Source organism: Spea bombifrons, chromosome 1 (assembly GCF_027358695.1).
Source record: "Spea bombifrons isolate aSpeBom1 chromosome 1, aSpeBom1.2.pri, whole genome shotgun sequence".
Taxonomy (NCBI): domain Eukaryota; kingdom Metazoa; phylum Chordata; class Amphibia; order Anura; family Pelobatidae; genus Spea; species Spea bombifrons.
Window position 1 is genome coordinate 47,741,780 of NC_071087.1, and position 18,927 is coordinate 47,760,706.

General features: G+C 39.2%; 1 protein-coding gene across 1 annotated transcript in view; it reads left to right on the forward strand.

The window, feature by feature from the left end:
- The window catches only part of TACR3 (tachykinin receptor 3), a 57,294-nt gene extending 39,218 nt beyond the window's left edge, over positions 1 to 18,076 (forward strand). Inside the window, exons 4-5 of the mRNA XM_053461536.1 lie at positions 14,746 to 14,942; positions 16,919 to 18,076. Of these exons, the coding sequence (XP_053317511.1) occupies positions 14,746 to 14,942; positions 16,919 to 17,240 (519 nt within the window). The 3' untranslated portion in view covers positions 17,241 to 18,076. The remainder of the gene's footprint in view (positions 1 to 14,745; positions 14,943 to 16,918) is intronic.
- Positions 18,077 to 18,927: the final 851 nt, after the last annotated feature.

The following is an 18,927-nucleotide window of genomic DNA, read 5'->3' on the forward strand; positions in this document are numbered from 1 at the left end:
TCATTACACCCCAAAAGATTAAACTACAAACAGAAATGAGCAGACTACAGTTCCTCTACTCTGTCCTAAGGTGTTTGCATTCTTGGCATCTAGTGAAGAAAATCAGCTTGCATGGTTGTAGTCTTGTAGAAAGTGAAAAGATGAAACCCCGTGTCAAAATAATAAATGTGAGAAGACAAAAAATAAAGAAAATACTTTCCTTTCCTTTGACCGAGTTAACAGCTGCAGCCCTATAAACACTCTCCACGGAATGTTGCACAATGATACCAACAAGACTTCTGTCTAGGGCGCTTTTAACCATCGGTCTTAATGACTCGGAAAAAAATGTATATGAGTACTTCAGGCTTCCAAATGCAAACTCCTTGGTATGTGTGTCAGTTCATCAACCCCACGGACATAGAAGAAAATAAATATATCTACCATAGTTATATGGTATATATCTAACCATAGTACCATGGTTGTAGTCTTCATGTAGGAGGTTGGATCATTCGGTAGTTGCATAAAAAATTTTTTACTGGGAACTTCCCGACCATGTGACCCCAGAGACCTCCTCTGTCATCTCATTATGGAAGTCAAGGTGGAAATCAAAGCCTGCCTAAGGGCAAGGTAATCTCCACTGATACCCAGAATCAATTAATTCCACAGATTTTGGAGTTTTGAGTATCTATTTGTTGATCAGCTCTAGGAGGTTGCCATATCATTTTCAGGAAACATAAAAGATCCACATAACTTTTTTAATTTAAATTGAGAAGTATTCTCAAAGTTTTATAAATTACTTTTAACTGCTTTTCAGCAAGCCTAGTTCTTAAGAACTACGGTATATGAAAAGTAAAGTTCATGCAAATTAATTGGCACAGTGGGGTGTGCCTTTAACCGTATTCATTGAATGATTGCAGCTGTTCTCCGCGAGTTGTCATTTGCATGCATTTCATCATAATTTCTGGATGAATAGAGGTGATCACATTTACATTTATAGATCTGTGCTGTTTTAGTCTGTTAGGCAGACACTTTATACATTTCAACTATTATCTTAATGTTCAAATAATGGCATGTCCAGACCAAATGCTGGGCTGAGTGTGCTGTTTCAAAGATAGAATCATTGTTCACCTTTCTCACTTCAAATATACTAGAAGTGGGTATGTTCTGTACAATACGCGTGGGAAACTCTACCCAAATCATAAATGATTTCAGTATTTGTATTATGTTTTTGGAGTATCAGCTTGTTCTAATCATCTCTATGGATGTAATTTATACATCATACTGTTAACTGTGTCAAAATCAGAAAACAGTATGCATTAGTGAAGTCATAGACTAATGTGTATTATAAATTGAGCTTATTTAAGGCCTGCCAGGAAAGAAACCTTTCCTGCTTCCCCATCGCCACATACATCATGTCTTTTTTTACATTAGAATGCGACATTGTCCTATTGTTTGCATTCCCCATGCTTTGCAGAAGCTTCTGTTGTGCTCCTGGCAGGAGTCACTTTAGAACAATTATTGGAACAGGTTTTAAATCACACATTATATTATATGTGTTCTAAATACTCATTTTTTATACTAACTAAATAGAAAAATCAACTAAAGGTTAACAGCTGAATGAAATGAGCGTACTTGACTTTTAAATAATACAAAATAAATCATGTCTCTTATTGAAGAAACAATCTCTTCTCATGGAAAAGATTACTTTCATTCAGTAGATTGTTGGATATTTACAAACACAAAGTTGGTGATATATATATCGTATTGGCTCGAACATAGGCTGCACCCAAATATAGGCCACACCCACAAAGTTTGGTGCTAATTTAAATAAAAAAAAATTTTTTTAAAGAAAAAATACACATAAGTGGCATTATAAAACAGTGTTTTATCTAATGAACAGGAATACATGTATTTTAACATTTTTGGTATCTATTATACAGTTTGTCAGCATATGTTATCTACAAACAGAAAACCAGTAGCCATTTTAAGGTCCCCCCCTTAATTTATTATGCACCTTACTTATAGATATACCTGTCTGCCCCCTGATGTGCCACTCTGCCCCTAATATGCTTTATGCCCCCTAGAAGTGCCACTCTGCCCTCCCTGATATGCCACTCTGCTTCCTAGAAGAGCCAACCCCCCCCCGACTTACCAATGCACCCCCAGACTCCCTGGGGCTGGGTGGTGGATGTCTATGCCGGGCTTCTATGACGGAGAAGCACTGGCAGAAGTGCCGGCAGCGGAGGTTATCTACGGGCATCACCGCAGCTGGTAAACGTCTGCGCGATACGCGTAGACAACCTCCACTGCCAGCACTTCTGCTGGGACTTCTATGGTGGAGCAGGTTATGTCACGCCGGTGCTCCACCACAGAAGCCGGCAACAGAGGTTGTCTAAGCGAATCGTGCAGGCGTCCATGGCTGTCAGAGAGGAGGATCCAGGTCCCATGCAGCTCTGCGGGGGATCTGGATCCTAACCCTGCTGCTTACCCGCCCGGCACCCGGAACTGCATGTCCCGTGCGCCGGGCGACACGAACTGCGCATCCCTGCACTAAACCCTGCATAGTGGGGGGGGTGCAGCCTATATTCGGGCCAATACGGTACCTTGACCCAGTGTAGTGAACCTAGCTGCTCCCTCCGCGCCACCATCTTTATTGCTGAGCCATGTTATTTATATGACATCTAATTCACAAGACACTAAGTCTCTAAAGCGCCCATGGCACCAGGTACTTAGTGTGGAGACTGTGCCAACTAGGTATATGGGCTGGTTAATGAGGATCAGAGATCTCCCTTGTAACTAGCTCATTGAGCAGTGTTCAATTGGGAAGCCTGATTGTCCAACTTTTGCTTCTTCAATCCGTATATGATCTGGTGCAACTTAATTTTCAATGTTTGAGAAATATAGAGTATAGAGGCGTCATGGATTGAACAAGGAACACTCAATATTTAGCTTTGGTATAGAGGGTATATATTTTATCCAAACATTTCTCTTCAATTACTGTTACATACCTCTATTACTGACTTTGCTGAAAAAAACACAACTATTAAAGTATTGGAAGCAGTCTGGTTAATACTTGTGCTGAACTGGCAATATTCACCTTTTCAATCTTTTCTTAAAAATCCTACTTTTCAAGATCGAGTAGCCTTGTTATCTTTTACTCAGTAGGCACAGGGGGATCTATATCTTATTTATCATCTTCTGCATCATGAATCGTAGTCGGTTAGCCCTCTAGATATTCTCCTACAGAACCCTCAGTCTACATGTTAAGAGTAACATAATTTATTCTCTTATTAGAAGGTGTATTAATTACGATGAGACTGAAGTGAGACCATTTCAGTGGCTGAGAATATTAGAAAACATTACCTATGAATAACTTGTTGCCTTTTTAATGTACACAGAGATGCCAAAGAGTTTATGTCTCCCCACACAGATTGTATTTGATGGGCAAAAAAATATCTAATTTGAGGGGAGGCATGCAAATTTGTAGCATTGTTTTTGGTCCTGTCCAGATATCTGATATTTTTGGGGAAGATAATAATCAATTTACCCTATTTACCATTAATCTTCCTTGTGCTATACTGGAGAATGGTGTTTTGAACCAAGTAATGATAAGCTTACTCACATTATATTAGCAACTACATGGGAAATTATTATTTTTATTATCATGGGGCTTTTACCTAGTAAACTTTTCTTTGTATTTCGGATGGCCTGGTTTGATGCCAAGTTGAAAACATGTACAAATGTATTCTTTAATCTTTGGGACCACTTATTTGATTACAACCTCGAGGCATAAAACAGAAAATAAATGTGATGTTTCTACATATCACCTAGTAATGGGCAACAGTTATTGGTAGAAGGCTGCCCTTCTCAATCATATAAGATGGCAGAAAGAGTGACTAGGGGGAAAGGGGGACAGGGCCGTGGTAGGCGGTGAGTGCCTGATTCTGGATGTATAATAATTTGTTGATTTTTTCCACATTTTGGTTCTGTATTAAAAAACTTTAAGATTAAACAACCTGAATGGTTTCTTGAAATAATATTTAATGTTTTGTGGAGATGAATGTTACTTATACAGTATATGTTTCGATATTTCTCATGATTCATTTTACATCAACATATATGATTTTGTAATATGTACCTAAATATCTTTTTTTTTGAACATATGAATTAAATGAATTTATATAAAACAAATACTTATCTATATTCAGTGCCTGAAATCATGAATTATTTAATTGAAAAACAAACTTTAAAAAAGGCCCATTTAGAACTCTGTTTCTTTTTAATAAAAATAGCAAATAAAAGTGCTTGTCTTAAAGGTTTTCTGTGTATTGAAAACAAATTAGGATAGGGTTTTACGATATTATCTGACAACAAAGGAAAGCGTGCTGTGAATTGCAAATCCTCTTACACGTCTCTAGGTTTTCAGTAGAGTATGCTTATACATTCCAATTGAGAATAAAACTAATAAACAAAAGTTCCAAATGCAAAATGTTGAAAATAATTGCTCATACATTGTTCTGCCGGTCTTCCTCCCTTATAATCTTGCTATATAGTTAAAATATTTCCCTAATCTTCACTATATCCATAATTGCCAAAACTTGAAGACAAAATTCCAGGGACACTTTGCAGCACAGCTATGAAAATACTTACTTGAACATTTCCTCAACGTTCCGCCCACACCTACCCATTATTAGCATCATTTATCTCCACCTAGTTATGAAACGGACGTGCCCACAAGACTTGCTACGGTACCCAAAGGATTTGCCATTGCCATAAACCCTTTAGGTGCCATGCTCAACATGCTAATGTACCATCAAGGGGGAGACTCTTTTTTAATATACCTCTTATGTTGCAGTAAATATTCGTAGGTCAGTTCTCTTGCTTTACACATACATTATATACTGTGTGTATATATTTGTGTATACACTTTCTAATAAGGCAAAAAAAAACATATATGTTATATTCAAATATAATCGACAATAAATGAAGTATGAATCATACAGAATCACATACCAAGATACACACTGACATACTAAAAAAACCCACATATCTACAATAACATACAGAGACATACACACACTGTCAGGCATACCTTATGCTGGAGAGGAGGAGGAATCTTGTGCAGAAAAAGCCGAACCTTGAACTGCCCACTAGCTACAAGGTTAGGGTACTTTAAACTAGTAGTGATCTGAGCAGGGAGTTGGTAATCTGGTAATGCAGCACATTTCCACAGACGGTAAGCAGACCACCGGAATTCTGGTGCAGGAAGTAAGTAGATGCTGGCGGTACCATGGGAACTTAAGGAGTCGGAAGAAGAGGCTGATTGAATCAGGGCCGGCCCAAGGCAAAATGCCGCCTGGGGCGAATTTTAAAATGCCGCCCCCCCTTTCTACCCTTCCTCACCCCCCCATTATCTACCCCCCCCTTGTACTTACCTTTCAGCAGTCCTGCGGCGAGTATGTGGAGACTCGCCGCAGAGCAGAGAGAGAGGGGCGCCAAGCGGGTACTGACAGCTTGGTAAGCGAAAACCACTCGGCGCCCCTTTCTCTCTCTTTCGCTTTAAAAAAAAAAAAAAAAAAAAAAGGGCTTGGGGCGGCGAAGTGCCGCCCCTTCAAAAGTGCCGCCTGGAGCGGTTGCCCCACTCGACTCCATTGTCGGGCCGGCCCTGGATTGAATACACAGGGGCTAAACGGATGCTTGCTGACCACCAGAATAAGGGGGCTAATTACAGCAGGAACCTTACCAGCAGCACACAGGAGGAACGATAACGGCTGACTGGTGGATACTAGAATCCATATAAGCTGGAGGATATCAAAGCCAGGGGAGGGCTGGCAGCCTAAGGCCTGGGGGGGCAAGTCTAGTCAAGTGCCCTGTTGCGCCACCGAATCAGCCCACCATCCATACCCATCTTTTCCTGATTTTCTAATGCATATTGATGTAATGTGATGGTATTGGGAGTACATCAGTACACTAAAATAAAGTCATCACACACATGATGCCTGAACCACTAATCCTTTTTAATAAAATATGCAAATTGAAATAGAGTAAATAACAAAAACCTTTACTTTTCCTCTCACTGATTTCTGGTCCTAGAAAGTTTTGTCCTCTGAAGGGATTAGAAATTCAGGAGGGTGTTTTAAATCTGGCTAAGTAAAAGTTAAATGTGTTCAATTTATTCCTACAGAAAAAAAGTGCCAGGAAACAGTTTAAATACATACACACCAGCATGGGTGTAGGAAGCCCTAAAATCTCTTTTTTTTTGCAAACAAGTACAATAATATATAACTTGAAACACTGGTAAAAATAATGTACATTAAATACATTAAATATAGGGAAAAAAACTGCTTATCTTTGTAACAAACATTTGTACTTTATTGTTGTCCCAAGGCACCCACCCCCTTTTGAATATGGGTCACCTTCCACCTATCTTCAACTATTTTTTTTTTAATACTTACTTTTCTGCTGCCTTTCTTCCCTGCAGACGGCTCTCCAACGACATGCTCTTCTAGCTGTCACGAGGAGCTGTTCCGTGTCAGCCCGCCCCCTTGAGCGTCACAGATCTCCCTAACCACCCCATGCTGTGCCCCCCCAATCGAAACACTGTGCAGTCCCCAGGCGGAGGAGAGAGAGGGGCGCCGAGCGGTTTGGAAGAAAAGATAGTAAGAAAGGAGGGTAGTAAGAGTATTGAAATAAAGAGTGAGAATGAGAGACAATTAATAAATTAATATGTGGATGAATCATGTGAATGAGTGAAAGAATGAAAGCATCCATGTGTGGATGAATTGTGTGAATGATTGAGATAAAGAATCAATTAATGTGTGGATGAATTGTGTGAATGAGTAAAATAATTAATGTATGGATGAATTGTGTGAATGATTGAATGAATGAAAGAATGAATTCATGTGTAGATGAATTGCTTGAATGATTTGTGAGAATGCATTAATGTATATGTGTATCACGGATGCGATTTAGGGAAAGGCAAAGATGGCACAAGCAGGGTTTTGAGCCTTTAGGACCAAGACAGCACAGACAGGGGGTTAATGGGACAAAGATGGCTCATGCTGGGTTGTTTGGGGACAAAGTTGGCTCACTCCAGACTGTAATCTGTTTGTGTAATCTGGGTGCTGGTCAGGTTCTATGTGGGCAATGTGGATGCCAGGGCTGGGCCTTTGGGGTGTACAACCTGTGATCTATGCCTGTAATTTAGGGGGTTTTATCTATATGTTGTTCATCTATACCTGCAAAGCTGGGTTTGTGTGTTATTCTGTTGATCTATATCTGCTATGCTATGTTTCCAAACATTATTATTCTATAGCTGCAAATACAGGATTTGTATGTCTAAAGGAATATGTATATTCTGTTTATTTGATCTATACCTTCAATCCTGAGTTCACATGTGATTTTCAATTTTTGAAATATACCTTCTATGCTATGCTTCCATACATTATTTATGTATACTTGGGATTTGTATGTCTTATTCAGTTGATCTATACATGCAAGTGCTTTTTACATGTGTTGTTTATTTGATATATACCTGAACTACAGGGATTAAGTAAAGGAGAGGTGTGGCTTAATGAATGAGGGATTGGGGATGATTACAGGGGAGAGGGCCTCTCAATGTCCCGGTCAGGGTCAGAAGGAGGGAAGACTGCACTGACTCTCACTATCTTCCCCTAATCTGCGGTCAGTGTGGCAAATATTTTTTGTTTGGTGTGGGAGCGGAGGGAGTGATTGCATGCTAGGGAGCGTGGAGAGGAGCCCAAAGAAATGCTTGCCTAGGGTCCAATTTTTCAAGCAGCTAAATTTCCTGCAGCCATAGTTGGAGGTACATCAGGATGTTGGACTTCTGGTACTGGATTTTCCTAGGAACTAGTGTCTGTGACAATAGGACGTATATAGTACATATAATTATGCATTTTGCATACAAGGCCATTGATTAATGGTACATACATTCAAAGGGTTTGACAAACATAAAATCGACAGATTAAGACAAACAGATATATTTGGTAAAGAATGCTCAAACCATAGCTATTCCTGATTTCACTGGGTGGTCACCAGAGAGTTTGAAGGTCATAAATTGCAAACAAATTTAGCATGTGGTATGCAGGATCTTGTTATCTTTTTATATAATATGCTGGTATCTTATTTAGAAAGCATTGTATGAGTAGAAATTATTTATTCTCATGAAACTGCCTGATAAGCTACTTCATAGTCTATAAGGATATCAATTAAGATAATGTCACACATCTCTTTTTAAACCAATGCACCTCCGGGAATTCTAGCTCCCTGGCGAATAAATCCTATTTTAACTGCAAGTTTTAGATTTATCTAGTAATTTCATTTGTTTCTTATCTTTAAATCTGTATGTGCACACAGTTCCTTTTTTCTTCAGTAATTTCCAGGCCATTTCTTGAAAGCCAAGATACAGTATATGTATAATTAGGAGAGCAGGGGGTGATCTACTTTTATTTTGAAAAGGACATGTTATTGCCACAATGTCCTGCACTATTAACAGAGCCAATTTTTGGAACCACATTTACAGTTCAGTGTAAATAAAGAAGCATTCCTTGTATATTTTAACAGCAATGCTATATGCCTACCTGCAATTGCAAACAGTGCCTACAGACACAACAGGATAGGTGACAGATTTTGGGGTGGCCTAAGAAGTTTAGACGACCCCTCCCCCTGATCACCCCCAGAATCCTTTTGTCCCTTACTGAGCCACACCTCTCTTTTCTCCCTATCTTTCCCCTTTCTTTTCTCCCCTCCTTTCGTTATCCTTTCGATCACTACCTCTCCCCTTTTTCTTTATCTTATCTCTCTCATTTCTCTTTATGTCTCCTCGTATTTCTTTTCTTTTCTCCTAAAATCTATATATTTTCTCATTATATGCCTCTTTTCTAATTTTTCTCCATCACTTCTTGTTATCTCTCCCCTCCCCATCTCTCCCCTTTCTACCCAACCTCTCCTTATTTATATCCTTTAACTTTATCTCATCTCTTCCTTTTCTTTTTTTCTCCTCACCCCTCCCCTTTGTCCCCATCTTTTAACCTTTTCATTATTTCTACCCATTCTCCCTATCCTTTTCTTATGAATTTTCTACACATGAGCACACTCACAAGCACTATTACTATATACTTACACATACACACTATCCAACACCATACACATGACCAGTACAATACATATTAGACATCTGCATTCGGATTCATACGAATAGTAATTTTAACTGCATTTAGTTGCTTTTGCACTCTCACTCACTCTTACTCTTGCTCTTTCACACTCTGACTCCTGCTTTCTCACACTCTCATTATTATCCATGAGATAAAAAAAATACTTCTTAGAATCTTTTGGTCAGATTGAGAGTATTATGGGCCTGGTGCTGAGGATTAAAACAGACAGAATCTAAACTCCTCTGCATCAATGTGTACTGGATAAAGATGACATCATTGCTCAGGGGAAAATATAGGATAGAATCTTATGTGATGGGATTGGGAGTACATCAGAACACTAAAATAGTCATCATACACAGGATGCCTGAAGCCACAATTTACTTCTACTAATCCTTTATAATAAAATATGGAGATTGAAATAGAGTAAATAACACAAAATCTTTACTTTTCCTCTCACTGATTTCTGGGCCTAGAACGTTTTGTCCTCTGAAGTGACTACAAAGACACCAGGACACGCTCTGCTACACCAACACCCAAACATACACACCAGGACAGGCTCTGCCACACCGACACCCAGACATACCAGGACACTCATCCTTACACATACACATTCAAGCTAATACATACTCCCTCTAACATACAGTTACACATTTATGCTAACACATACTTACACATACATATTCATGCTAATACACACATATACACTCATGCTAACACACACTTATACTTACACACTGACTCTAATATACATACATACTCCCTCCCTCCCTTACTCCCATTACCTTGCCTTTAGTCTTCTTTCTGAGCAACCTCACATTTAGTGATGTTACATGACCCAGTCACATTAGTTCGGGAAGAATCTTGTCCAGCCTCCTCTACCAAGATGCCCCCTGCAGCCCCATCATTGACCTGCCCCTGTTGCCTTCTGTGTCTCCGCTCAGCGTGTCCCTGAATCTACCCTTTCTACTCATACAGGGTATAGTAAATTCATACAAAAAGCTAAATCTGCTCCCTTTTCTAAAAATCCAGAAACATAAATCAAATGTAATTATGATAAACAAAGTTTCAAAATTATGTACTAGACACAGCATTCTTAAGAACAGACAGTTCCTCATTACATACATCATACTACAATAGAGTTGATGAATGTGACAATTCTTTAAACTGCAGTAATGACTGAGATAAATTGCTAGTTTGAAATATCACTGTAATGGTCATAATTTACAATCACTTGTTAATTATGACTTTTAGTGACTTGTAATGCCAAAATGAACTGAATATCAACATTTAAAATAAAATTTACCAATAGTGTAATTAGAAATATTCCATATAGTGATATTATTTTTTCTTCTCACGTCAGTCGTTTTGATAAGTAGTCTAAAGCAGATTTACAAGTCAATAAAATCATACAGATTTCAAAAATAGTCTCTTGTAATATAATCTCAGAATAATCAAAATAGCAAAAAATATGCTGTATTTGCTCGATTATAAGACGACCCCCAAAAATCGAATATTATTTTGGGAAAAAAAGCCTGAATATAAGAAAAAAGTTTTACTGGTAAACATTAATTCACATGTAAACTATTTTTTTCATATTTAATGAAAACTATGATTGAGAAAAATGCATTTTTGTTTTTATTTCCTTATTTGCTACTCTGCCCCCAGATATGTCCTATACCTACTTATATGCCATTCTGCCCCCAGAAATGCCTTATACCCCTATATACCACTCTGCCTCCCTGATATGCCACTCTGCCCCCCAAATATGCCTTATACACTCTATATGCCAGTCTGCCCCCAGAAATGCCATATACGCCTTATATGCCATTCTGCCTCCCAGACTTACTAGTGTATCCCGAGACTTGTCCACTGTGCTTCAGACTCCCTGGTGTCTAGTGGGGGCAGCCGATGGATGTCTGCGCAATGCACGTAGACAACCTCCGCTGTTACCCGGCGCTTCCGCCAGGGCTTCTATGACTTCTATGCTTCTAGCACCGGAAGCAGGGCCGGCCCTACAATGGAGCCGACTGGGGCAATTGCCCCAGGCGGCACTTTTGAAGGGGCGGCACTTTGCCGCCCCAAGCGCTTTTTTTTTTAAGCGGAGGAGAGAGAGGGGCGCCGAGTGGTTTTCGCTTACCCGCTCGGCGCCCCTCTCTCTCACCTCCGCAGCGAGTCTCCCTGTTCGGTCTCGGTGCCGGCTTGTAATGCTGAGCGCCAGAAGTGGCGTCAATTTCCGGCGCTCGGCATTACAAGCCGGCGCCGTGGCAGAGCAGGGAGACTCGCAGCAGGACTGTTTAAACGTAAGTACTTTTAAACGGGGAGGGGGGTAAGGGTAGATAATGGCGTCGGCGAAGTTTAAAATGCCGCCCCCCGGCGGGGGGGGGCGGCATTTTAAACTTCGCCCCAGGCGGCATTAAGTCTTGGGCCGGCCCTGATCGGAAGGTCATATGCACCATCATAGAAGCCCCAGCTGAAGCTCCGAGCAGAAGTGGAAGTTGACTGTGTGCATTGCACAGACGTTCACCGGCTGCCAGAGAGGAGAATCCAGGTCCCCTGCAGCGAGGATCCTCCTCTCTGGCAGCCTGGGATTGTCTGCGCTATTGTTTTGATTGGAAAGGAAATAAAGTGGGTTAAGCAAATTCATACTAACCATTCCAGCAATTTGGAGGCCAGGGGAAAGAGAAGGGAAAGAGATGTAGGAAAGGTTTCTTTAAAATGGGTGAGATGAGCGAATGTTTAAAGGGAATAGGAAACATGTCAGTGGAAAAGCGAGGTTGAATAGATGGGATAGGGTAGGTGTAAGAAAACTAGAAAAAGTAGGTAGAAGGTATGAATATTACATGGTCAAGAGGTTAGGTGGTAAGGTTAGAAGACAAAAAGAATTTAGTAACTTTATTTGGGGTCACAGCAATGTATTTATATGTCTTAAAAGTATTTCATGCTAAAAAGTCATGGTGGATGTTGAACACACAAAAATTGTAATTAGAGAATTTGATAATTGCATGCATTTTAATTTTCTTTCAATTATTTTCCATAATTTCAACCTTAAGAATTTGTTATGAAAGAGCCTACATTGCCAAATCCATCACTTAATTATTTGAAAAGTAATGAACACATTGAGATTTCAATATTATCTCTACAATAAATGTTGGTTATTTAAGTATTATGTATGTTTTTTTTACGTATTGATTAAATCCGAAAAAAAGAAATCCTAAGGAATGTTTTACAGTTTGATATATGCATCAGTCGGTTTTCTAATATTAGGCTAGATTCAAGGTAGAGGAAAACATGAATTTAACACCTGTACGGAATAGAATTACTATTCTTCTATATGCTTCAGTAGAAGCCCCCCCATAATCTGAATATTAATTTAGGAAAAAAGAAAAAACCTGAATATAAGATGACCTTATAGGAAAAAGTTTTAACAGTAAATGTTAATTCATGTAAACTATGTAAACTAGTTTTTTTAAATAAAAGCTATGATTGAGAAAAATATTTTGTTTTTATTTCCTTTAATTTTCCAACCTGACCCCCAGTTATGCACATCTGCCCCCAGGCTTGCCACCATGATATGCCTTTTAACCCTCTATATGCCACTGTGCCCCATGATATGCCTTTTGACCCCCTATGTGCCACTCTGCCTCCAGAAATGCCTTATACCCCTATATTTAGAGGGTTAAAAGGCATATTATGGGGCAGAGTGGCATATAGGGAGGTATAAGGCATTTCAGGAATGCAGGCAGAGTGGCGTATAGAGGGTTAAAAGGCATTTCTGGAGGCAGCATGGCATTAAGGGGGTTAAAAGGCATTTCATAGAGCACTCTGCCTACAGAAATGCCTTATGCCCCCCCATTGAACACTCCCCTGCCCCCCCCAAACTTACCTGTGCTTCTGACTCCCCGTTGTGTTGTCTGGGCACCAGGTAGACGTCTACGCGATTCGCGTAGGCAACTTCCGCTGCAGCCGGAAGGAGGTGTGGTTAGCAGCGGGGGTTGTCTGTGTCCATCGTGCAGACCTTCCACGACTGTCAGAGAGAATTCCCCGCACCGACAGCCGGGGAAGGTCTGCGTGATGGACGCAGACAATCCCCGCTGCTAACCGCACCTCCTTCCGGCTGCAGCGGAAGTTGTCTACGCGAATCGCGTAGACGACTACACGCTGCCCCGGCTACATGACCGGGGAGTCATGTAAGTTTGCGGGGGGAGTGCTGATAAATGGGGGCGTAAGACAAGAGGATCCAGGTCCCCTGCAGCACTGTGGGGGATCTGGATCTTAGTCTCATAGTCAGACCTATTTGAGGTCTGATTATAAGACGACCCCGATTATAAGACGAGTACCAGGTTGCAATTAATCTGCCATTTTAGGGATCTATTTGATTTCAGAAAAAGCTGGCTTTGGAGACAAACATTTCCAGAACTCTACTGTTCAGGATACATAGATAATATTTGTCCTCCAGCTGTTTAATGGCAGACTCAATTTAATAGAAGCCTTTAGCTAGGGAAATAACTGCCAAATTTGGTTTAGTGACATGAAAAGTGTATACTTGAAAATACACTGATTGAACAAAGGACCCTTGTACATTTTGTCCTTCCGTGTCCATAGAATTCAGATATTAATCTACACTTTCTCTTTAAAGCCCAATATTAAACCATTTTTCACCAATTTTGCTCTACAAAAATAAATAGCCTATGGAGTTCAATGAATGGTCTGAATATATGATAACTGAATCTTGAAACCTACATCAATCAACATTATTTGACTGCCATGTGAAGAAATAAAACAGTATTCATTTAAACCTGATGTAAGAAATCTTAAAAAAAGGAACTCAATATATTTAAAGCTTCACTGTGTTTGGATAAACTGAATGAAATCAAACATATTTCAAAAAACACGCGTCCTGATAAAATTTCATTCTACTAGAGGTGTTGTATGCATGCAGAATTCTAGTGCCAATGATAAATGCATTTTTTTTTATACACAGTTTTTTAAATAATATTTTTACATCCAAATTGAATCTTTTTTAGGCATCCATTACAGCTCCATTACAATAATACTTAACACCAGAAATTGTAATTGAGTGGGTTGAGTGGCGCTGCTAGAATCTTGGTTTACCCAAACTTAGTGTGCCTATCGCAAATATCTGGGAAATTGTGGGAATGCCAGACTAGCCAAGCCAAGTGGGGGTCTAAAACCTGTATTGTCATGAAAGGAGCTTGTGTAATCAGATTGTTTTAGGGATTAGATTGATCCTAATATCATACCCGCACCCAGAAAATACATAATGCAATGGACACCAGATAATGAGCATACTACAAATTCAATTAAACATGCAAAAGTAGGTTTGAGTTGTGTGCTTAGTTTAGCAATACAAATAAAACATGTATTTCTTAAGATTGTATTTATTAGATTGTTGTGTTACTACCCTAATCCAGATTTGAGCGTTATCTTGAACAACACTTTATTAACCCTTTGTGTCTATTTGGTGATTATAAGGATGTCCCTTGCAAAGAGTTATGTAACTATGACTTTGAAACATTCTCTACATCTTCTTGAAATACATTGTTATTTTGAACACTGTGGTTCTGTTTTACAGGTGGTGAAAATGATGATTGTGGTTGTGGTAACATTTGCAATTTGCTGGCTTCCCTATCACATATTTTTTATTGTTACTGCACTTGATATCAAAGTGGACAGATGGAAATATATCCAACAAATCTACTTAGCAATCTTTTGGCTGGCAATGAGTTCAACTATGTACAATCCCATCATTTACTGCTGTCTAAATAAAAGGTAAGAATGCAGAAATCAGGAGACCTTTGACCCCCCCTCCTATCAATTAAAGTGCCTGATCTGACAATTACCCTTCAAGAAATCAACCAACTGTTTTAACGTTTAATGAGGCAGCAATGAGTCACTCAGCAGGGAATATGTTCTACATATTCAGACACTGTCTTTGGCAAATATCCAGAATGTAACTTAAGTTTGATAATTAGGGTTCCACACATTTGTAGCCAGTGATCTGAAATAATTTGACCTGTGTGATACTTTCCACATAGAGAACTTAGTAAAAATAAAAACTATGTTTTATAGAATTTATTATGCAAGGAGTTATGCTTTCTTTGAGATTTTGAAATAAGCACTTCAAGTTAGAGTATTTTGGTGAATGCAGTATTTGTCACTTTTGTGCATATACTTTTTAATTCATTAGAAAATTAAACTGCCCCCGTAATTTTACAATAAACTAAAATGTTTAAAATAAATCAGAAACAACATTTTATTAAATTAGCCTAAATACACTGCTGTATTTGTTGCTGGGGTAAAGCGCTATGGAGACTATGCTGATTAGGCACAAACTTCCATGGAAAATGTGATGGTTACAATAGACCTGCTGTCCTATGACTAGATCTCAATGGCCTTGTCCAGAATACATTGCTTCTTAGGGATATACTTTTGCGAATGTTTGAGATTAAGTCAAAAGGCTATCGTGGAGAATTCTGCAGTAAAAGGACTAGGGCTGCAACTAACGATTATTTTCATAATCAATTAGTTGGCCGATAATTTTTTCGATTAATCGGATAAAAAAAATTCAAATTTTCAGTTATTTAAAATAATTTAATAAAGTAACGTAGGATGTGAGAAACAAACAGCAGAATACAAAAAACTGATAATGCATTTCTTGTTTTTATTTCCCAACCTGCCCCCCCCCCGTTAGGCTCATTTGAGCCCAGGCTTGCCACACTGCCCTCCCAGGCATGCCACACTGCCCTCCCAGACATGCCACACTGCCCTCCTCACATATGCCTTATATAGCCTATATGCCTTATACCCCAGATATGTCACTCCGTCCTTTCCAAGGTATGCCGTATACCCCCCTATGCCATAGTGCATTCACAGATTTGCAGACTGGTTCACAGACAATACTTTTATAAATAAGTACTGGGTTAATCTTCACTGCCCCCAGGATTTAGATTCCCCTCAGTTTGCCCCCCTTTAGCTCTAACTGCACCTTAAGTTGACTTTATTTATTAACAAGTGCCCCTAAATTAACCCTAAACACCCCATCAACCACAACTGCCCCTAAATTAACCCTAAACACCCCATCAACCACAATTAACCCTAAACACACCACTAACTATAACTGCCCCCAAATTAACCCTAAACCGCCTCACTAACTATAACTGCCCCTAAATTAACCCTAAACACCCCACTAACTATAACTGCTCCTAAATTAACCCTAAACACCCCATTAACTATAACTACCCCTAACTTTCAGCAGCCCAAATATAAATGTTATACTCACCAGTGAGTTCTTGAGTGACTGCAGGGAGGGACTGGAAAAAGGAAGTGGGCGCGCCAATCAGCAGTGACTGCAGGGAGGAACTGTAAGTAGGAGCTGCTGCTGTGAGTCAGACACTAAACGGATTATAAAACGAGGGATATTTTTCAGAGCATTTGCTCTAAAAAAAAACCCTCATTTTATAATCGATAAAAATCGATTCAACTAATCGATAATGAAATTCGTTGGCAACGATTTTCATTATCGATTATTATCGATTTTATCGATTAGTTGTTGCAGCCCTAAAATGGACTGGCTACCTTCTATCAATGTAAGTCACAACAGACTTTGGATTATGATTTCCTGGACTTACCTGATAGGGCTCCTTGGGCGATCTCTTTAAACGATTATGTATTATTTTTTTATGTGTGTGTATATATGTAGCGTTGTTTAATTATTTATTTTCTATAATTTGCCATTTCTAACACAGATTCCGAGCTGGTTTTAAAAGAGCTTTCAGATGGTGTCCTTTTATTGAAGTGTCCAGTTATGACGAACTAGAACTGAAAACCACTAGGTTCAATCCAACCCGGCAGAGCAGCCTTTATACTGTGTCCAGGATGGAATCAAGCATGACAGTGGTGTTTGACCCCAATGATGGAGACAACTCAAAATCTACTCACGGCCACAAGAAGAGAGCTGCGTCCAGTGAATCCACAATCAATGGATGCTCACAGCGAAACTCAAAAGCTGTCTCCACAAGTTCAAGTTTTATTAGCTCTCCTTATGTATCTGCAGATGATTATTCTTAAAAAAAAAGCATTAGAAAAACTATGGGGAAATTATTTTCATGTAATGTTGAGATGACTGGAAGTGAATAGTAGAATTTTTCTGTTTCATGGACACTTACAATATGTGTAAATGGGAAATGTGATTCGTACCCTTAATGTATTTTTTGCAAATATAAAGGAACAAATGTGATTTATTCCTTTCTATTGACAAAAATACATAAAGGCTTCAGAACAGACACAGTATGTGAATGTGGCATCGCTTTTCTCATAAAATATTCTTACAAGAATAGTTTCATCAGAAAAACAGCCCCTGGTGTCAATTCAATATTTACCCTGCTAGAGCCCATGATATCTACAAACCCTCTGTAATAATGTATAATACTTATTGAATAATAGATGTGCTGTATTGTTCAGAATATATGCCACATTTTTAAATCAAAACTTCTGCTTGAAAATTGAGGTTTTGCATATATCCTGGATTTCATGCACACAAAGCCAATAAAACTTATGGGCCTTGAGCTCCTGCCATATAAACACAAAATAACATATGACATGTAGTATATACTTTGCTGAATCACCTTGATGGTATTGGGGAAAAACGCAACTGGTGTATGAATAAATATTGTGCCACCAGCTTCTCCAACTGGTCTTCAGTAATCAACACCAGTTTATATGGTGCCTTGCATGCTTACACAAACACACAGTAACATACCTGCACGCACACTTACACACTGTAACACACACACTCGGTAACACACTAACACACACAGTAACATAGAGTGGCACGCCTGGCTTGCCACCGATGGTGGGGCCCTGGGCAGGCCTCCCCATGCAATGCGGGGCGGGGGCCTCCATTACACCAGTGACCACAGACAAAGCCAAGAGGGACATTATAGAAGCTTCTGTTCCCATAATGCTACAGTTTCAGTCAATAGTATTGGCACCCTTGAATATTTTGTACAATATCTTCAGAAATAATTGCAAATTTATCTACTTTGTATTATTGTAAGATTTTAATGGGATATTTGCAGTATTCCCTTTCCCCGTGGCAGATTTTAGATGTTTCCAAAGATTTTCAATCGTATTGAGATCAGGATTCATTGATGGCTAGTCGTAAACAGTCTGCTTTTCCTTTTCATCCATCCATTTTTCTTTTGTTGTCTTTTTGGAAGAACCATGATCTTTAACCTATACCACAGAGTACTACTTGGCCTTTGCCCATAAATCCCTTTTTGGTTTAGTATGTGGTGTAGGGGATCAGCTGAAACAATCACTTCAGATTGCTCCAGGTCAGCCTTTCCCACAGTTTCCACCACCCTTCAAAGACATTAATGATCCATTTTCCTCTTGCCACCCCAACCTTCCTAATAAGTGTTGAAGCAGGGCTGCCAAGGCCTTTGGAGATAGCCTTGTACCCATCATAATTCTTGTTTTTGGTAATAAGAGTGTTTGTGGTGCTCTCAGAAAGCTCTTTTGTTGTCACCATTGTGAAAAAAGGAAAAGGGAATAAAAGTGGATTTCGTAAATTGTAACCATAACTGATTGGCTAATTCAAGCCATGAAGGAAATGACAATTTGTTATTGGTGAGTCTAATTTCACAGCAATGACATTACCATTCTTATTCTCAAACTGACTTCTCTGGGAAGGTGTCAATTTAATATTTTTTTCTCCCATTTCTTTATTAAATAGTTTTTGTTTAACCTGTAC